This window comes from Rhodofomes roseus (genome assembly GCF_022264815.1).
Source record: "Rhodofomes roseus strain CIRM-BRFM 1785 chromosome Unknown C8Q71scaffold_3, whole genome shotgun sequence".
Taxonomy (NCBI): domain Eukaryota; kingdom Fungi; phylum Basidiomycota; class Agaricomycetes; order Polyporales; family Fomitopsidaceae; genus Rhodofomes; species Rhodofomes roseus.
Window position 1 is genome coordinate 1,669,384 of NW_025952959.1, and position 19,331 is coordinate 1,688,714.

The 19,331-nt window shown below is 56.2% G+C and overlaps 6 protein-coding genes across 6 annotated transcripts; 5 read left to right on the forward strand and 1 right to left on the reverse strand.

The window, feature by feature from the left end:
• Positions 1–27: 27 nt before the first annotated feature.
• On the forward strand, positions 28–1,177 carry C8Q71DRAFT_353530 (uncharacterized protein). Its single transcript, XM_047918027.1, has 4 exons — positions 28–186; positions 236–569; positions 627–1,045; positions 1,100–1,177. Exons 2-4 carry the CDS (start codon positions 370–372, stop codon positions 1,132–1,134), a joined length of 654 nt encoding a protein of 217 aa, XP_047783211.1. The 5' UTR covers positions 28–186; positions 236–369; the 3' UTR covers positions 1,135–1,177.
• Positions 1,178–1,592: 415 nt separating this feature from the next.
• C8Q71DRAFT_353507 (putative beta-glucanase from glycoside hydrolase family GH16) lies at positions 1,593–3,267 on the forward strand. The gene is made up of 6 exons (XM_047918026.1): positions 1,593–1,892; positions 1,942–2,106; positions 2,161–2,346; positions 2,402–2,639; positions 2,689–2,833; positions 2,883–3,267. Exons 1-6 carry the CDS (start codon positions 1,732–1,734, stop codon positions 3,119–3,121), a joined length of 1,134 nt encoding a protein of 377 aa, XP_047783212.1. The 5' UTR covers positions 1,593–1,731; the 3' UTR covers positions 3,122–3,267.
• A 242-nt stretch (positions 3,268–3,509) lies between these two features.
• On the forward strand, positions 3,510–5,519 carry C8Q71DRAFT_353594 (putative beta-glucanase from glycoside hydrolase family GH16). The gene is made up of 7 exons (XM_047918028.1): positions 3,510–3,950; positions 4,015–4,179; positions 4,233–4,418; positions 4,481–4,718; positions 4,774–4,861; positions 4,916–4,972; positions 5,036–5,519. Exons 1-7 carry the CDS (start codon positions 3,784–3,786, stop codon positions 5,221–5,223), a joined length of 1,089 nt encoding a protein of 362 aa, XP_047783213.1. The 5' UTR covers positions 3,510–3,783; the 3' UTR covers positions 5,224–5,519.
• On the reverse strand, positions 5,024–6,446 carry C8Q71DRAFT_739378 (thymidylate synthase/dCMP hydroxymethylase domain-containing protein). The gene is made up of 2 exons (XM_047922710.1): positions 5,865–6,446; positions 5,024–5,802 (listed from the first exon to the last, which is right to left on the reverse strand). The coding sequence occupies exons 1-2, from the start codon at positions 6,382–6,384 to the stop codon at positions 5,390–5,392; spliced, it is 933 nt and encodes a 310-aa protein (XP_047783214.1). The 5' UTR covers positions 6,385–6,446; the 3' UTR covers positions 5,024–5,389.
• A 141-nt stretch (positions 6,447–6,587) lies between these two features.
• Positions 6,588–14,181, forward strand: C8Q71DRAFT_353614 (peptidase family C50-domain-containing protein). Its single transcript, XM_047918029.1, has 18 exons — positions 6,588–7,056; positions 7,112–7,759; positions 7,812–7,998; positions 8,053–8,330; positions 8,389–8,952; positions 9,008–9,532; positions 9,582–9,945; positions 10,001–10,117; positions 10,175–10,282; positions 10,337–10,520; positions 10,570–10,726; positions 10,779–11,434; positions 11,484–11,587; positions 11,637–11,813; positions 11,865–12,110; positions 12,166–13,522; positions 13,599–13,763; positions 13,818–14,181. The coding sequence occupies exons 1-18, from the start codon at positions 6,649–6,651 to the stop codon at positions 14,038–14,040; spliced, it is 6,468 nt and encodes a 2,155-aa protein (XP_047783215.1). The 5' UTR covers positions 6,588–6,648; the 3' UTR covers positions 14,041–14,181.
• Positions 14,182–15,129: 948 nt separating this feature from the next.
• Positions 15,130–16,441, forward strand: C8Q71DRAFT_829215 (uncharacterized protein; the record flags this gene model as incomplete). Its single annotated transcript, XM_047926341.1, has 2 exons — positions 15,130–16,107; positions 16,210–16,441. Coding segments are annotated over exons 1-2 (1,008 nt in total), but the record flags the coding sequence as incomplete, so codon positions are not given.
• Between the last annotated feature and the right edge of the window lie 2,890 nt (positions 16,442–19,331).

Sequence of the window (19,331 nt, forward strand, 5' to 3'; positions counted from 1 at the left end):
ATAAAGAGAGCTACGTGTGGGTACGTTTCTGCATCAACCTCAACTCGTCTCGCCTACCTCAAGGTTGTATCTCAAGGTCATGTACTCATCGCACGCGGAACCGGCTGTGCTATCCTGCCCTACCCGTCAACGATTGACTACTGAGGCATACTACGACTCCAATCAAACCTATGATCCTTACCTTGTGTACGCTCATCCCTTCATCTGATGTCCGTCTGGTCTGATTCCGCTGCAGTGTAAACCCACCACCGTCCCCTCTCCAGTCAGACTATTGTGGATGGACTTCGTCCAATTATCCGCTGTACATGTATCCCGATTCGGAGGGTTTTCCTTCCGCTCCCGCACAGTTGGGCGACACAAAGCACGAAGATGTGGATCGTCCGGTGGTTCCCGGTCTTAGTCCCTCGGGGAGTCGAAGCCCCAGTCCTAGCGGGAGCGCCGAAGGCACCGTTGTGTAAGCATGTCACAACAACCATTTTCCTCCGCCGCCTCATTGATTATGCTTGCGGACGCAGCGGCTCGCCGCCAACGACTATTGTAGACATCGAAGGCGAGAAATACCAGTGGAGGTAAGCGTACGGGCCTTCGCGCTGTCAGCTGTTCTAACCGGACTATCCGGTTTTCAGCCCGTCGAATGACCAACATATTCCGCTCTACACACAGAGCTTGACTCCGTATTCCTATGCATCACCGTCAAGTGTGGACGACACACGCCCGATTTGTCGATTTGGTACCAACTGCGGGGAGCTCATCCAGGACGTCAGTCTTCGGGGCGTTGAGCAGCATATACAGCAGCATCATATCGATGAAGATGGCTTCCGCATCCAATACAGTGAATCGACAACGTATCTGGTCTGCCTGTGGCCGACGGACAGAGGACGATGCCAGGCGATGCGGGACATCGTTGGACTCTGCGAACATATTATCTCGACGCACCTGATCGACCCCAATGCCGAATGGCTACCATACGCGCCTCATGAATCACCCGTGGCCACAGTCGCGTGCGAGCAGCTGTGTCGATCGCCAGAGACATATTGCTCAGATCGTAAGTGGCACTGGTCGTCGGAATGCTGTCGCATCACTGACGTTCAAGGCACAGTCGCAGATATTGCTAATGAACAGTGTATGGCATAGATATTCGCATCGACCACATAGACATGGATGTACACTATCCCTGTACGGACCGTTCTCCGTTCTTCCAGTCTCTCGCGGGTTTATCCTATACGCTTTTCTGTCCTAAAGCCCTGTCCGCACCGCTGGCACCGCAGTTATTCAGAGTCTGACCGTTCGAGCTGGGCCGTCTCACTTGGCTATACCTTGCGCGACTCATCCGCATCCCGATCGGGAGGTTCCGCCGATCGCGCCACCCGCCGGCTGGTGCACCGACGCGAGTTCCAGTCCCAAGCCGCATACGCTGTGTGGAACAGCTTCCGCCACATCTGTATCCGCCCATCCCACCGTCACTGTGCACCACTTCCGCTCACAGCTTTACTCCCGGTTCCTGCGGGTCTGTATTTGCATCCGTGTAGGCTGGAGGTGGATGTCAGAGGGCCAGCCTGAGCTACGATCGACATCCCGATCGTAGCTTCCCCTGCGTCGTCATCCGACACGGGCCAGGGTCAGTGCGGTATATAAAGTTCGAATTGACCCGCAGCTTCCCAACGCACTCACATCTTTCCCATTCGCGACAACTTCTCTCAACCACACATCTCTATCAGACTCCCTTACAACATGGGCATTCTGAGCCGCTCAGTCCTCCGCGGCGTTGCTGTTGGTATCGTCACGCAGTCCGTGTTGGCGGGACCGTATAGTATCGCGCAGACCAACATCGGCTCTGATTTCTTCAACAACTTCCAATGGGAGAACATCTCCGACCCGACTAACGGTCGAGTGTAAGTCGTCATCCATCATGATAAAGCTCGGAGCTGACACGCTTCTCAGTGAATATGTGACGCAGGCAACGGCGCAGGCGGAGAACCTCACTTATGCCACGTCTGATACGTTCGTTTTGCGAGCCGACTCTACGACCACCCTCTCCGCAGATGGTCCCGGCAGGAAGAGCAACCGCATTAAGAGCAACGCGCAGTACAACACGCACGTCACTGTGTGAGTGTCGCGCGTGGTTGCACACCCGTATTCATGACTCACAGTCTTCCGTAGTTTCGACATTCTCCATATGCCCCAAGGCTGCGGAACGTGGCCAGCGTTGTGGGAGGCAGACGACAGCGTCGGCACATCCGCTGGGGAGATCGACATTCTCGAGGGAGTGGACGATATCGCACCCAACAGTGTCACGCTACACACGTCGGGCAACTGTACTATGCCGAGCAACCGCACAATGCTAGGGTACGTTCCGTTCAGCGGGTTCTATAGAAGCGAATGCTCAATCACTTCTATTCAGAACGTCGCTATCGGACGATTGCAGTTCCAGTGCGGATATCGGAAACGGCAACAATGGCTGTTCGGTGGATGCTCCGTACACGTCGTCCTACGGGCCCGTGTTCAATTCCAACGGAGGAGGCTACTACGCCCTGGAGCGGACCTCGGAGTACATTCGAGTGTGGTTCTGGGCGCGCAATCAGGATGGTATTCCATCGGATATCTCTGGTGGCGCGAGCAGCATCGACACCGACGATTGGGTACGTCGGCCTGGCTTCGGTGACGGATATCGATTCTGACCTTCACTAGGGAACACCGATTGCAGACTTCCCGGATGACGATTGCGCTATCAATGAGGTGTTCGGCAACAACAATATCATTGTCGACCTCACCTTCTGCGGCGGCTGGGCTGGTGACGACTTCAGTGGTGCCGGTTGCGGCTCGAACTGCACCCGTACGTCATCTACTCTTATTTTCGACCGTTAAACTAATCATGGCCGCAGAATACGTAAACGAGAATCCATCAGCGTTCGAGAACGCATATTGGGAGTTTGCCGCTGTGCGCGTATACAGTCCGTCGAGCTCGTCTAACACGTCGGCCACCACCAACGCAGCATTGTCTGCGAATGTGCGGGCGAGCTCATCGACGTTATCGGCGTCACTGGGTTACATGATGGACATCTTCACGTCGCCCACCTTGATCGCCCTCGCAGTTGTGGGTGGTGCTTGGGGTCTAGCATAAAGAGTTGGATGACGGGCAAAGAATGGTTGATCTTACGCACGGACAGTCTAATATACGCATGGACAAAGTCCCGAATACTAGCGGTCAGCAGCATGTATCGCATACTTTGTATCGCAATTGCACTACATTTTACTCTTTGTGAATCATTTCGTAGGTGAAACTAAGTTACAACGGTTGACCACGAAACATGACGAGGTATAGTTCTATGCCCCCGATGTCCGAAAACGAACGGGCGAGAGTCGCGAGACACGTTAAGCGCTCGGTGTACTGTCGATTCTGAGGCACGTGGTTGAACATAGTGGCCGGCCGCCGCCATAGCCAGACTGAGAGTGTACACTCAGCAAGTACTGTACGTACTATGCACACGACTCGTTGAACAGCTTGTTTGTTTGGAAATCCCTTTTATTATCGCGTTAGGGCGAAGCCCTATGTAGACATGATCGCTCGGGGTACTGTACTGGTATGGTAAGTCAGAATGTGAGGTCGACTGGAACATTGAGGACCGAAGGGGCATTGATCGGGTAACACGCTGGCCCCTGGGTCAGCCTCGCTGTGCGCCGCATTCTGTAGTCTTTGACTGACTGTAGAGATGTCCGTGTCAGCCATGGTCTCTTTCCCGAGTCGCAGACCGAATACTACCAGTCATCTTCGTCGCCCGCACCATGTACACCATGAAGTTCCCACTAATCTGTGCAGCTGCGGCATCTTCATTGTCGCTGCTGCCAACCATCTGGGCCGGCTCGTATAGTGTCAACCAGACGAACATTGGTTCGGCTTTCCTGACAAACTTCGAATGGGAAGACATCGCGGATCCTACCAAAGGCCGAGTGTAAGTTGGACGGTCTCGGTATCTGGTATCATGTTGTTCAGTCGACTTGCATCCGCGGATACAGGCACTACGTCAATCAGTCGATTGCACTAGCCAAGAACCTCACATTCACCTCTGACGACACATTCATCATGCGGGCCGACTACACCACGAACTTGACAGCCAGTGGCTCCGGGCGGATGAGCAACCGCATCAAGAGCTATGCGCAGTACCGGACACACGTCGTCGTGTGAGTGCATCGACTCTCCGGTGACGCGAGACCAAGGCTCAACGCTCCTTTAGATTCGACATTCGCCATATGCCGCAGGGTTGTGGAACCTGGCCTGCGGTGTGGGAGGCTGACGACCAGGTCGGCACGAGCTCGGGAGAGGTCGACATCCTGGAGGGCGTCAACGACGTCGCGCCAAACAGCGTCACTCTCCACACGACGGGAACTTGTACAATGCCCGAGAACAGGACTCAACTGGGGTGAGTACGTGAAACCGTGTCAGAAGAGCATCATCGCTGCTGACTGATGATTTACCTGAAAGTTCCACGCTCTCGACGAACTGCAGCTCGTCGGATACGCTTTCAGATGGGAATAACGGGTGTTCAGTCGATGCCCCGTATACTGCCTCGTACGGCAAGGTCTTCAACACGTACGGTGGTGGCTACTACGCCATGGAGCGCACGGCGGCGTATATCCGCGTTTGGTTTTGGTCGCGCAATGATAGCAGCATACCGTCGGACATCACGTCCGGAGCGTCTTCGGTTGACACCGATAACTGGGTGAGTCGCCTGGCTTTTTGCATCTCAACCATTGGGTGACTGCAAGCACGTACAGGGACAACCAATCGCTTTCTTCCCCGACACGGACTGCGACATCGGATCTGTTTTCAAACGCAATAACATCATTATCGATCTGACCTTCTGTACGTCGCTCCGTACCTAGCGAGTCTCTTCTGTGTTCACGATCACCCGTCCAGGTGGTAGTTGGGCCGGAAGCTCGTATAGCAACAACGGCTGTCCTGGGAACTGCACCGGTATGTCTGCATGGTTTGCACAAGTAGCGTATATTTGAGAATAGTGCTCACCGTAATCTGCAGATTACGTGAATTACAACCCATCGGCATTCGAGGACGCATACTGGGACTTTGCTGCCATCAGAGTCTATCAGCCTTCAAACTCAAGTTCGATGAGCAGTGCCCCACCGCTGATCACTGGCGGACACGAAGGTCGTCTTGTGGCTGTCTATGCTACGCTGCTTGCAGGTGTGGTGTTCACGATACTGTAGTTAACATTCCACGCTCCTATGCATCCTCTGGCGGTGGCACTGTCATGTAATACATCAATAGATCAGGAGATAAAACCAACCTACTACTCTACAACATCACGCCAAGCTACACCCTCGTCTGATACTTGTCTGAGTATGGACACAATGAACGCCCAAAGCCCACATCCTATACGCTCATCTTCATCGCGATGGGTGGGTGCGGCTCGTATCCCTCCACCAGTACATCCTCCGCCTGGAAGTCATCAATATCCTGCACCTCCCGCTTGAACCGCAGCTTCGGGAATGCACGCGGGCTACGCTTGAGCTGCTCCTCCAGCGCGTCTACGTGATCGCGATACACATGCGCGTCTCCGAGCTGGATGATGAGTTCGTGTGGTTCGGTGTGAGTTAGGTGCGCGACGAGGTGGGTGAGGAGAGCGTAGGAAGCAATGTTGAACGGGATGCCAAGACCAAGATCGGCGGAGCGCTGATAAAGGAGACAGGAGAGTCGTTTTGGGGAGGAGGGAGAAGAGGGAGGAGGGAGGTGCACGTAGAATTGACAGAGAACGTGACAGGGCGGAAGTGCCATCAACGGAATGTCTGGACGTGTTGCTAGCACCGCAGACTACACCTGAGGTCGGGCAGGAACGGAACATGCTCACCTGCTGGATTCCATGCGCTCAAAATGATGCGTCGGTCTGTGGGATCCTCTTTGATTTTACGAATACACTCCGCGAGCTGGTCGACGCCCTGGCCGGTGTAGTCCGCGTCGCAGTCTGTGTACTTCGCGCCGAAGTGTCTCCACTGGAAGCCATATACAGGACCCAGGTCTCCTTCTCTCCGGTGCCCTAGTCCACGCTTCTCGAGGAACTCTTGGCTCCCATTACCGTCCCAAATCTTGATGCCCTTCGCAGACAACAACTTCGAGTCGGTCGAGCCATGGACGAACCATAGCAGTTCTTCGAGTATACCGCGCCAAAAGGTGCGCTTAGTGGTGAGAAGAGGTAGGGTGCCCTCTGCGAGGGAGAAGCGCATGGAAGGGGGCGCGAAGATAGAGAGCGTGCCGGTCCCGGTACGGTCGGGACGCGTCTCACCCGCGTCGAGGACTTTTCGGATGAGATCAAGGTATTGATACTCGTCATGCTTGTTTAAAGACGCGCCGTTGGGCAGTGGGACGGTCATACTGGATAGGCAGATGAATGATGATGGAGGGTAAGAGGAACGGGGAGCAGAGAGACGCGTCGAGTAAACTGGACGCGTCGTGTTACTTACACGGTGTGACTGCAGTGTGACTGCACACGTCCCGCGATCACGAGACCAGTGCGCGGACGCGTTTGTTCGACAGTCGCCGCGTGTGGCTGCTCTATTACACTCACGACGACCGGGCTCTCTCCCGCCATCGCGACACACCCTTCGACCCCCAACACTCTAACCTCGCCTTTTGAAATGCCCCCATCAATCCGAGCTCGTCCTACGACGACGTCGCGGCCTGTTCGCTCAGCGACTAGAACCAAAACGAACACTACCACCCCGGACGATCTAGCAGATGAAGTCGCAAACAAACTCACTATCAAAGATTCGCGAACAACCAAAGGCAAAGCGAAGGAAACCATTGCGCCACCCACTGCTGAGGAGCGTCGAGCCAGTGCAATGCGTACTATCAACACCGTATCCAGGAGTCTATCCGAGATAGTGACGGGCGGCGGTCCTGCAAAGAAGGGCCAGAAAGCTGCACACGAGCATGCTAACTTGGCTTGCGATGCTCTACGAGCTCTGAGACAGCTGAACCCTGGGGATGTGGATACTGAACGTGCAGCATCGAGCATTGCTGGTAAACTGGTTTCGCTGGAAATGGTGCGTGTCAACACATGCTGCTTTGCGAGTTCCGTTCTAAATGTAACCTTAATAGGATGTCGCAGCCGTGCAAATTTTGACCGATATGCAGCCAGCGCTGACTTCCCTCTACGCACGCAACGACGTGCCGTCCGCCGAGCCCTTGCCTCCTCAGCTACTAGCTCTGCCTCTTCCGCCACGGGACGTGCAGGTTCCCGAGGTCTTTCTCACCCTCATAGCTACCTTTCTACTCCACTCCATGATTTTGCTGTCTCGTCGAACGGACCAGCTACCCGCGATGCTCACCATGCTACACGATTCCTCCATACCGACCCTCTTCGTTTGGGCACCGCACTTCAACGCTCTGCCCGCTAAGCATCACGACTCACTCTTCACGCGCACTTATACGGCGATGTCGAAGGCAGCTTCTATACCTGGTCTGGCAATGCAGCACGCATTCTCTCTGCGGATGTACGCCCTGGAATGCCTCGTACTGACGCGTCCTGGAGTCGTCGTTCCCGCGACATTCTGGGAGCAAGCAGTCAAATGGGCCAGGTTTCACGCAGCTGAGCCCATTACTGGCGACGAATCTCGGATACAGCATATTCTACAATCGATTTGTCACTTGGTGCACTCAGTTGGGCAGCGTCAAGATCCCGCACCTTTCCTCGATAGCCCGGGGTTCTCGAAATTCTGCGAAGTTTGGGTTCTGTGGGCTCAGCAGGTACGGCACGTTCGCATAGAATGATCCTGGGGGAACGCTTATGTCTGCCTAGATGGGTGATATCGAAGCAATTGACCGTATCATGCAACTCAGGCAGAGGAAGGGCTTTGATGCGGGGTCCTCATCGTTCTCCTCAACTATTACTATCGCAGCATCAGAAACTGCAGCAAGCGTCGCAGATGCCGCAACAGTATGCATGGCGTTGACGCAAGCGACCGCTGTCTTTGAGCGATGGGCTGGTGAATTTGTTCTCTTGATAAACGTCTCTCGTCGCAAGCTCATCGTTCTTGCAGAGTGCCTTCCGCAGGACCGTGCTGCTCGCCTTGACGCAGCAATCGCAGCCGTCCATAACGCGGATCCGCTTATAGGTGGGCACGGCGACGACGAGACCCTACGCGCGCGGCACAAAGTTCACCGGGCTCTCGAGCGGTTGAGGAGGACGATCATCAAAGTGCTTGAGCCCACCGCTCAAGAGAACGCCGCCAATGCATCTCTTCCGGAAGACGCAAGGTCGGGGGCACGCAAGGTCCTGCAGTTGATTAGTCAACTGTTGTTGGACGCGGTGCGCGAGGTTGGTACAATCTCATTCCATGTCTATTTTTTGCTAAATCACATGGTCATCCCAACAGAATGTCGAGAATGACACAGCGACAGTGGTCGATTCCGACCTTGCGACCCCGGCTCTGGAGACGTTACTTGTCCTGGCGCGCACGTCCCTGATTATTCGAAACCCCGACACTTATGCGACTGCTTGGGATGTGCTCCAGCAAGCCAAAGCGTTCGTGTTCCAACACGTGGTCGGATGTGGGTCGCACGCTGCGACCACGACAGCCGAAGTCATCCTCGATGTAATTCGACATCCTCACGAGAAGAGCGCGCATGACCAGGTTGGCTGGACGCCAGAGACGACGGCTACTCTGGCGAACTACACGCGCTGCGTCGCCGGCGCGTTCCACAACGTCGCGGGCACACTTTGTCAGGCAGATAGGATTTCGCATGCGGTCAGGTTCTTGAACGAAGGATGTGCGCTGGGGAAGCTCGCACTTGCCATGCACCGGACGGCGATCGAGGACGCGCGTGAGGAAGGCCAATCGGGTACACACGATAAGGAGGGGTGGAAGCAGCTCGAGGAGCAGCTATGGCACCGGTGGGAGATCCTGGGTGTATGTCAGGCCAAGACCGGTGATCGCAAAGTACGGATTCTGTGGTTTATGGGTTCTCGTTCTGACGCGGTTTTCACATCCGCAGCTTGCGTTCGAGGCGTTTGTGGAGGCGATCAAGATCTTCCCGCTAGACATAGCTTCTTTGGGTGAAGAACTCGGGTCGTCAACCGCATCCGCTGTTTTTGAAGCCTCCCCGCCTCTGCAGCAGCTGGGAAAGATCTTGGACAGAGTCACTTACATGGGCGCATGCGAGCTCTTCCTTGAGCTCGATGTCATCTCCGCTAAACACTGGTACCCTGTCGCACTCGGCTCCCCTTCCCCGAATGCAGCCTCTCAGCACAAGGCACTCGTCGGCGCTCTGCTCGAGCGCCAAGTCGCTAGTCTGGAAGGGAGTAGATGGAAGAAAGGCGTCGATCGTATCGTGCAACAACTGCTTCGCCACGCTCTTGCTGTCTACGAGGCCGCTCTCTTCCCTGTCAGAAGGGCAAGGATTATCCTACAACTGTTGGAAGTGTCGTACTACACCAGGGATGAGCGCGACAGCGGGAAAGTCCTGGGTATGTCTGCCGAAGACGTCGGCACTCAAGTACGAGCCCTGTTGAGTTGCCAAGTGAGTGACGCTTGCGCTTGCGACTGTACTACGTGTTGACCAGAAGCAGGATCCAAGCTGTGACAAAGGCTTTGCAGATATCCGCACTGGACTACTCGCGACATCATATCTATGGCTCGCACTACATGCCCACCGATACATGGGAGTCGATGCTGCTTTCACCACGATTGCTCGACATGCCAACGAAGCGTGTAAGATACTCAAGAGCATGGTTCAACAGGCACATCGGCTGTCAGTCGATCGGCAGTCCCTTGGGCAAGTGAAGCCCCCTTCCAAGGTATTGCGAGCCGCAGCGAAGAAACCGGTGAAGCGGGTGGTTAGTACGACCAGGCCACGTAGTGGAATCCCGAGAACGACCAGAGCAACGAGAGGGCAAGCAGCAGAGCCACCGGTCACACCTAGGCCTCGCAGAGGTGGGATGATTCAGCGTCCTCTGTCAGATACTTTGCTCATAGAACTTTTTCGTAGCGCTGAACGACATCTCATTGAACGCCACAGTTCAGGTCTCACAGGAGGTCATCCCTGTCAAGGCTGGCCTGTCCATCACGATTTTCGACAACCTACCTGCCACAGTAACCTTAATCCGTAAGCCATACTACTGGGCTACTACCTTTGTGCTAATCGTGGGTGCAATCCTCGCAGAAATGGTCGCGCAACTATCTGGAATGCTGGGACATATCTTCGTCAAAGTGCAGTTGCTCGGTCTTGCGAGACGGCTGAGCGAACAGTGCGCAGGTGATACTTGCCGAGGTATGCGCATAACCCGCCAGTCATGTTGAACTGTACTGATGAAATGAATGACAGAGTACTTAGCGACTTCGATCGAACTTGCATACGAGTATTCCCAGCTAGGCCGGGCAAACAAAGCGCTCTCGATATACTCGCATGCACTCCAAACTCCAAGGACAGAATCAGATTCAGAGATCCGGGCACTTCTTTATTTGCGCTACGCTGAGTCGCTAGCTGCTGCTGGACAAGTGCTGCAAAGGTTCGGCGGGCCGTCTATACTTGTGAACAAATTTCTCATCGCATCACAGTGCCAGCACATATTGTGAAGCGATGGCCCTTGTCGATGCTCTGTCTACCACAGAAGAGAAAGCTGTCACGACGTTAGAGAAGGTCCGCTTGCGAGTAAGCACCCTTGAGCGGGCGGCACTTGCTGCTCGTGCATTCGCCATGATCCAGCACGCGAGGGTCAGTGGTTTACGCTCTCATGATACATTGTCTTCCTAACTCGTGATCACAGGATGACCCGTCAACGTCTCTCGATGGCCTTCTCCAGTCTCTCCGCCTATGGAACCGTGCCATGGAGACCATCTCACGACTTCGTCCGTCACCACCCAAGGAGCCCCAATCAGAACCCGATAATCCCTTCGAGGTGAAGAAGGACGACAGCGCTCCCTCGGACCCAAGTCGGCCAAAGCCACTTGACGAAAAAGCAATCGCGGACCAGCTTGCTTCTCAGAAGGCGTTCCAGCGGAGGCAGTTCATGGACGGCACTGAGTGGAGACTCGCCGAGGGCCTCCTGGTGACCATCTTCGCTTTGGTTAAGGCGTATTACGCCCGTGGCTCTCCTAGGGAGGCGGACTACTTCATCCAGCAGGCGAGCGCGCTTGCGCACTCGTTGAACGCGCCTGCCATGATCGGCCGCGCATTGGCTAGACAAGGGGAGATCTCATTGCGGCTCGGCCGCCTAGAGGAGGGTTGCAAGTTCCTGATGGAGGCCGCTAAGCTCATGAGCAATGTGTGCGGCCCCGATGCAGTCGACATCCATCGCCTCAGAGGTGACTACAGCTTGAAGAACGCGGACGAGCAGACTGCACAGCAGCTCTACACGGAAGCTACCGCAATGCTTGACGAGCTCGGCAAGATGTTCTCTGGACTCGATACCAACGCGCTCAGGTATGCCTATGACAATGCGCCATGAGCTAGTCTTGACAGGTTCTTGCAGGAAGTCACTGAACGCAGCAACGCGGAGAGCTTCTGTCCCGGAGTATCAAGACGCCGATGGCGCGTTAGCACCGGCGCTGCTCGCCGCAGTTTTGCGTCAACATAGTAAGTTTGCCTCCTTTGAGATGTTACCTGTTGCTAACTAGAGGTGTAGTCACGCTACTTCGCGATGCCGGCGAAGATTACAACGCATTGCTACAGCGCTTCTCAGCTCTGCCGCCCACATCGGAAACGACAGCGGAGGGGAGCGTTCTCACAGCGAAGCTGACACTCGATGATGTTTTCTCCCAGTTCCGAGCTGATATGTTCTTGAGCTCCCTAGCCGAGTCCGGTACGTCTTCGAACTACTCAAGCCACGCTGTGTTTGTTGACATGCCAGAAGCTATCATGATCCCCATGGGCATCTCCAGTGACCGGGTTCTCGGCACTAACACCGTCCTGCGGGAGATACTGAACACCTTGTCCGCGGCGGAACGCTCCCTCAGGTCTGACCTGAGCCTCATCGCTCACCGCGGGAATGTCGCAAGCGTGCGAGACACTGCCATATCTCTCGCCTTGATCAGTGCGCTCCAGTCGTCCCTCGGTAATGGCTCTACGGAGGTCTCCCACTTGGTAGCGCGCCTGATAGGTACGTGCTTCATCTGTGTTGCGAGGGAGGTGACATGGTGAACAAGCTTGCTTAGATATGTCCACGTCAATCACTTTGCGCCGCGAGATGCTTGAGGCAATCAAGCACAAGTTCGTCGACTGTATGAACGCCGATGACCTACAGCCCCCGCGAATCACACTGAACGGCACTCCCATACCACATGTAGAGGCGCCGAAGCCGTCAAGACGTAATCTCATCATTGACCCAGAGGACGAGCCCGAACAGATAATTCCCGACAGCACAGCCTCGCTCAAGGAGTACTGGAAAGCTGTGGCTGTCCGGTACCAGTCAAGCATCTTCGATGAGTCCGGGCAGTCTGCCACTGGCCGCCCGCCTTTGCCCAAGAACTGGTCCGTCATCAACATCAGCGTGACTGAAGACAAGAACATGCTGTTCGTATCCCGCCAACGAACTGGCCGAGAGCCCCTGGTGTTCTGCTTGCCACTTCGCGGTCGGCGCGAGGACGAAGAGGACCAGCGTCTCACCTTCAGCGATGCCATGGACGAGCTCAAGGAGATTATGAGACTCAACGACGAGGGCACAAGAGGCGCAGCCAACGTCAAGAAGAACGACCGGGCTGCGCGAGCTGCATGGTGGGCTGCGCGGGGCGCGCTCGACCAGCGCCTGCAGGACCTCCTGGGCAACATCGAGTTCTGCTGGTTCGGCGCGTTCAAGACGGTGCTGAACGCGCCCGTACAGACGCGGGCGGAGGACATGAACGCGCTGCGCTCGCGGATCGACGCGCTCTTCGCGGCGAGCCTCGTCGCGCACGCGCGGGACCGCAAGACGCACCAGCACGCGCGCGCGCGGCTCGACGACGCGCTGCTCGAGTGCTTCGCGGCGCTCCCGCAGGACTGCCGTGACGAGGAGCTCGAGGACCTCGCCTACTTCGTGCTCGACCTGTATCAGTTCCACGGCGTTCCCGTCGCGATGGCGGAGGTGGACGTGGACCAGGTCGTCGTGGACCTCCGGAGCGCGCTCGAGGAGCATAGGGCGCGCACGGGCGGCCGGAGGGTCCCCGTGCGCGACCATCATACGTTCTTGGTGCTCGACAAGAATGTGCAGGGTATCCCGTGGGAGAGCTTGCCTATCCTGAGGGGGCAGAGCATCAGTCGGATCCCGAACATGGACTTCTTGATCGACAGGCTCGAGCTCGCTAGACAACAGAGGGACGCGCGGGGCCAGGATAGTGAGCGCGTCGTAGACCGCATCAACATCGACCCGAGGAAGGCGTACTATGTGCTCAATCCGAGCGGGGACCTGAAGAACACGCAGGAGCGGTTTGCAGACTGGGCGAAGGGCATGCGCGCGGTGGGGTGGGACGGTATCATCGGGAGAGTTCCGAGCGAGCAGCAGGTCGTAGACGCACTGACGCGTAATGACTTGGTGGTGTGAGTGACCATATCCTTCATCAGCCCCCCTGACCTGCATTCGCTGTCGTGTGGCTGATCGCATCTGATGCTACAGATATTTCGGACACGGAGGCGCGGAGCAGTACATACGTTCGCTGAAGATCAGGCACCTCCCTCGGTGCGCTGCCACCATGCTCTGGGGTTGTTCGTCAGGCGCGCTCAGAGACATGGGAGACTTCGACCGTACGGGGACACCTTATAACTACATGCTGGCCGGATGGTGAGTCTGTCGTCCATTGTGATGACATCTGTTATTGATGCGCATTCTTCGCAGTCCCACACTGATTGCGAACCTGTGGGACGTAACCGACCGCGATATCGACAAGTTCTCGCAGGCGGTTTTCGACGAGTTGCACCTCACTCCCGAGGGCGTTACTAGGCCGCGGTCGGATGCGAAGTCTGTCGTGACTGCCGTTGCCCAGGCGAGGGATTCTTGCAAACTGAAATACCTGACGGGTGCGGCGCCGGTTGTTTATGGCATCCCTTTCTATCTATAGACGGCGCGGTGTTCTTTTCGAATTCGTTGCTGCTTAGACAATTCACGAGCATGTACAGCATATATCCCGCATTTCACTTCTTGTTTTTTTTACTCGCTGCATGAGGACGATATAGCAATGGAAGTCATGTTCCTCTGTATGTCGCTCTTAAGCTTGTCCTGCTCTCATCAGCAGAACCGACACGACGTATCGCAGACTTTGCAGGGATTGGCTCGAACGTGAGACTTCGAGAGCATACCTATGCCTACAACGCTGAGCCTATCTGCATGGTATGTCCTACTTCAGATACTTTGTGACCGAGAGATGCAACGTACGTCGTGAGTGTCAAAGAGCTTACATGCTGACGTACGCCGCCGAGAATGGGCAACACCGTTCCGATTGAACGCTGTGAGTACATATTGACCCGGGGCCTTTACACGTCTTCCATTCTGACGAGCTCTTCTGTGCGGCCCTGCCCAGCGTCCAGGGCAAATTCTCGAATATATCGAATTCGGTGTCTTGCATCTGAGTCCCATGTCCGGTAAGTTCGCACACAGATACGACGTTGGTTATAGCGCCGTTGCTGAAGTCCCACTTTGAGACAGGCACTGCGAGAGACGTGCCACCGGCCGCATTGGATGAGTCAAAGGCGAGACGAGAGCGTCCCTCGAAGGTTGGTGCCAGGTTGGCGCGGTCCGATCTTTCCGGCCCCGCCCCGCGCGTCTGTGTCGTCCGTTGCCTGACGACGAGTTCCCACGGGGCGCGCCGCGATCGCTCTGCTGTCACATGAGTGACAGGTGCGTCTGGAAGCGCGTCCGTGGCAACTCGGCCAATCCGTCACTTGTCCGTCACAGGGTCGAGGTCGCCGCGTTCCGTGGACGTTTGAACGGTGAAGACATGCCTTTTCCGGCCGAGGCTTTTCTGCGACAGCATTCCCTCGGAGAGGTTGCAAACTCGTCGTCGTCGATTGCAGGACTTGGCCACAGAGTGCTGCGATACCGACAGAGCGATGGATGATGCAAGGTTGATCTGAGTGATTCCCGGCGGTGGGGAAATGTCAGAGCCGCAAAGGCTGATCGCGGGTGCCGAAAGCGTGGCCCGAATGGAGTTCGCACGCCGCCAGACCGCCTGGTGACCATGCTGTGAGCAGTCCCAAGAGCAGCAGCTTCGCTCATCCTGCCGTCTTCAGCAGGCATCTCTTCGCAGCGCTAGCGCTTTCGAGCCCAGTGTGCTGGATGCGCACGAGCCTAGTTTGTCTTTGAACAGACAGGCGAGTCTTGCCAGGCCTTGCAGGACCCCTTCGTTCCTTACCATGCTTTTTACTTTCCGTCTTTCTCCTTCTGCCCTCGTCGGCCTTTCTGTCCTCGCTCTCGGTCCCCAGCCCGTCCTCTCCGTCTTCGACTTCGTCACTTTCTCATCTCCAAGCCAGTGCGCACCGTTCACAATCCAGTACTCCGGAGGAACCGCACCTACCAGCTGGCCGCCACAGCTCACCGTCGTTCCCTTCAATTCGACCCCCTTCTCCATCCCTCTCTTTAACGCCGTATTCAACGACACCTCTGAGACTGGCCATGCTGTCACCTTCCTCCCTCTCCCTCAGGGTACGCAGTTCGTAGCTTCCCTTGACGACGGCAATGGCGACTCCGCAGGCCCCGTTTCGGACGTCATCACCATTGACGCGGACAACTCCACCAAGTGCCTCCAGTTTGAGAAGAATGAGACGGCAAACCCGTTCTCCCTTGTCAATACCCCGTCGCAGTGTGAGTCCTTCACGGTGAACTTCGACACGGCGGAGGCCGCTGCGCCCACAGTTCGCGCCTTCATCACCGGCAAGCTCGCTTTTACCGCCAACCAGACCGCAAACGATGCTACCGCTGGGAGCGCTTCGTACTTGATGGCTGCAGCGCATGGGACAGAGGTTACACTGCTGTTCAGTGATGGCAGCAACAAAGCGTCCAGTGGACTGCTTACGGTGGGAGGGAACAGGAAGAGCAGCGGTACGTGCCTTGTCGCGGCTTCTTCAAGCACGGGTAAAGGTGCGAATGCAACTGCGTCGACGTCGATGTCGGCGTCCGCAGACTCTATGGCGTCGAAGCAATCCACTGCCCCACTCTCGCAGTAAGCCCTTTCTCTCATGTCTCATCAGGAGCTCATGACTCTGTCTATGTTCCTCTTCCGCTCCTGCAGGAGTGCAATCATTGCAATCGCAGCGTCTTCCGGTGCAATCATCGTCACCATCGTCGTCGCAATGGGCGTGTGGATCTACCGTTCTCGCAGGAAGATGAAGACGGCCGCGCTCGCAGCAACACTCGAAGATGGAACCTCTGGCAACCCGCCCGCACCGCCAGCAGAGGCGAACCCGCAAATGGGAGAGAAGACCCCGAGTCTTCCATCGGCCGTCCCGACGCCCGTGCACGCCTCGTGGGACTTCCAGATGCAGACCTCGTGGGGGAGCGCCCACTCAAAGTCGACGGACAGCGGGAGGACGGGCACGGGCGCGCAGCGCAATCCGCTCTACACCAACCCGAATCTCTGGCTCGCATCCCCCACCTCGCCAAACACTCGCCTCGCCGATGCAGGCGCCGCCCGCCGCACCCCTCCCGCCGCCTACGCTGCCTCCATCCGCTCGCAATTCGCCTCGCGCTCGCAGAGCCACTCGCGTTCACACACACAGTCGTCCAAGTACGCGCCGGCGAGCACGCCCCGCTCACCCTTGTCCCCCGCGGCGACGATCAGCACTGTCGACATCGAGCACGCCCTCGACATGTCCGAGCGGTTTGCCTCCGGCTCAGGCGACAGTCGCGACCCGACGCCGCCCCTCCCGCTGCGCCAATACATGTACGCACCGCGCGACTCTATTCGCACGAGTGCCTACTATGCAGGGCAATTCCCAGATCCGATCAACGGAGCAGGGGCGGCAAGGAACGTGCATTCGCGCACGGGCTCGGCGACGAACTCAAGCAAGGCCTCGAGTGTGCGCGGACGTGTCACCCCGCCGAATCTGCGCTTGGTGGACCGACGGAAACCCTCGAGCCCCTCCGCGTCGCTGTACTCTCTGCACGAGGACCAGCTCGAGAGCGCGGGTGCAAACCGCCTGCTGATGTCCTCGCCAACGGTGCACGTGAGCGCCGACGGGGAGGTGATCCGCGAGCCCCCACAAGCGAACGTCCCGCGCTCGCCGATGCCCTCGCCCTTCCCCTCGCCCCTGTGAACGTGATGCCCTGACGAGTGACGACGCGACGCCCGGCCGTGTGTTCGAGTTATGGATAGTGGTCTGCCCTAATCGAGTCGCCGTGCTCTGTAGATCGGGACTCGCGCGCTTGATGCGTGTCGTGACGAGACGAGAGCTGCCTGGGGCGGCGTGCTGTGGGTCGCCCGCCAGAGCCCGGGTCCACGAGAAGCTTGCGTTCGCCTCTGGTGCGCAGGCACCGGGGCGGATGCGCGTCGCGCGCCCCGTTTGGACAGCCCGGGCGGGCAGACGGGTGCTGCCCCCCGGGGGAATGACGGACATACTACTGACTGAGTTCCTGGGATACCTGATCCGTGGTAGATTCTTTTCCGATCGACAGGATATCTGCATATTCTCGTTCTCGTTCTGTAGCGAAGCAAGCTGGGATTGTGTCTGCGCTGTTGCATATTTGGTCTCGCGTGCCTTTTGCCTGTTTCCGTAGCATATGCACTTCTCCCAATCCGGTGTATAAGTAGCTTCACCTCACATCATGTACTGTAATCCTGCTAGTCGCACTGCAAGATGTTCATCCCGTGAGCATCAGTGCGATTCGTTTTGCATCAACAAGTGAAGCCAGTGTTTACATGAAAGTGGGCATGCTGATACGTCTGGTTTGAATACTTACTTAACAAAGAGGTAAGTTCTGAGATCTGAGGGGTCCACTGGATCCTGAACCACGATGAAGCGCTGAATGGTACCGGTTGTGATAGCGCGCGCCGCACGGTGTTTCCTCGACGATGTATGTACCTTGTCGCAATGCCCATACCTTGTGTTACATCCAATGAGCGACTTAAACGATCATCAGTCCCAGTGAAACGATGGCTGCATTAAAAAAACCCCATAGGGAACGAGCATTGGGAAAAAGATGCCGTCATAAGTATGAGCTCCACAGACCGCAACACACTCAGGCCACCACTACAGCATGATCATCCCGACGATGTTGCACGCCATCAACCTGTAGCTAGACTGAAGCAGATATGACTTGAGTACAATCGTTTATGGTAATCACCGAGTAGGGAACTCACGCTGACCAGGACATCCTACGCGCAAGTGTCGCCGATAGGCGTCATCTCGGTAGAAAACCTGTCCACACTTTGAGCACACCCTCTCTGCTGTGGAAGACTGATGTATATAGCCTGTATATTCGCCATATTAGAGTTCTTGAGCCGCGATTCATAATCTTCGAATAAGTACCACACACCAAGATGATCGGCATAGTCGCTAAGATTGTAGCATGCACCACGTACAGTCTCCCTGCCTCCGTCGTCATGCCTGCAGAGAACACGGAGTAAGGCACGATACAATTGAGTTATGACAATGTATCAGTACTGACCGATCACTTCTACTGTCGTTAGAGGGGGAAACAACACCAGATCGGTATAAGGACTGCATCGTGGCCAGATGTTGAAAATACAATCAAGTGATCTGCTTTCTGAGTAGTCATTGATCAGTTGGTCGAAGCTTGCAAGGATTGTTGGCTCACTAGTTGGAGAATCTGCGAACGAAAAAAGAAACTGTCTGTGGAACCGGGAAGAGACAGACGAGCAAGCCGATGTTTAAGTACAGGCATGTCTGGCTCTGTGTCTCCAAGACTTAACACAGAGACCGCCAGCTGAAGCGGAGCGCCCTCGCGCGACCTCGCTGCGGGGCGACCTCTAGATGCGTCGGCATACACAGCTACGACGTATGCATTGGGTATTCACCCGAGCACAAGAAGCGCACCGGCCCACATTGGAGACTGCCTCTGTGGCTTCTTCCCATGTTTCGCACTGCAAGTCGAGCACTGCCGCGGCTGTGCAGCCATTGCCTCTTTCACGACATGGGCACGCGTGTTACCATTGACCGATCCTTGGTTGATACCACATGATACCCAGTGTATCGAGCACCTATGCCGACATGAACTACGAGACGTCTTGTTTCATCATGCATACCCTCGGATGAACGTACCTTCATGGTCCAGCGTTCCGTCAAAGATGACAGTCTGGCAGCGAGGAGCGCGGACCGCGCGGTTGACAGACCTGAAAATGACAAGTGCTAATTCTGGAAGGGAAGATCGACAATTCATACTTGCCATTTGGACTCA

Excerpts from the sequence above, each read along its gene's own strand:
- C8Q71DRAFT_353530 (XM_047918027.1), top strand. The coding sequence starts at position 370 with ATGTGGATCGTCCGGTGGTTCCCGGTCTTAGTCCCTCGGGGAGTCGAA. Across the intron at positions 570-626 it reads GGCGAGAAATACCAGTGGAG|CCCGTCGAATGACCAACATA; the intron begins GTAAGCGTACGG and ends TCCGGTTTTCAG. Across the intron at positions 1,046-1,099 it reads AGAGACATATTGCTCAGATC|TCGCAGATATTGCTAATGAA; the intron begins GTAAGTGGCACT and ends TTCAAGGCACAG.
- C8Q71DRAFT_353507 (XM_047918026.1), top strand. The coding sequence starts at position 1,732 with ATGGGCATTCTGAGCCGCTCAGTCCTCCGCGGCGTTGCTGTTGGTATC. Across the intron at positions 1,893-1,941 it reads GACCCGACTAACGGTCGAGT|TGAATATGTGACGCAGGCAA; the intron begins GTAAGTCGTCAT and ends CACGCTTCTCAG. Across the intron at positions 2,347-2,401 it reads AGCAACCGCACAATGCTAGG|AACGTCGCTATCGGACGATT; the intron begins GTACGTTCCGTT and ends ACTTCTATTCAG.
- C8Q71DRAFT_353594 (XM_047918028.1), top strand. The coding sequence starts at position 3,784 with ATGTACACCATGAAGTTCCCACTAATCTGTGCAGCTGCGGCATCTTCA. Across the intron at positions 4,419-4,480 it reads GAGAACAGGACTCAACTGGG|TTCCACGCTCTCGACGAACT; the intron begins GTGAGTACGTGA and ends TTTACCTGAAAG. Across the intron at positions 4,973-5,035 it reads CTGTCCTGGGAACTGCACCG|ATTACGTGAATTACAACCCA; the intron begins GTATGTCTGCAT and ends CGTAATCTGCAG.
- C8Q71DRAFT_739378 (XM_047922710.1), bottom strand. The coding sequence starts at position 6,384 with ATGACCGTCCCACTGCCCAACGGCGCGTCTTTAAACAAGCATGACGAG. Across the intron at positions 5,803-5,864 it reads GAGCGCATGGAATCCAGCAG|ACATTCCGTTGATGGCACTT; the intron begins GTGAGCATGTTC and ends CAACACGTCCAG.
- C8Q71DRAFT_353614 (XM_047918029.1), top strand. The coding sequence starts at position 6,649 with ATGCCCCCATCAATCCGAGCTCGTCCTACGACGACGTCGCGGCCTGTT. Across the intron at positions 10,727-10,778 it reads CCATGATCCAGCACGCGAGG|GATGACCCGTCAACGTCTCT; the intron begins GTCAGTGGTTTA and ends TCGTGATCACAG. Across the intron at positions 12,111-12,165 it reads CTTGGTAGCGCGCCTGATAG|ATATGTCCACGTCAATCACT; the intron begins GTACGTGCTTCA and ends AAGCTTGCTTAG.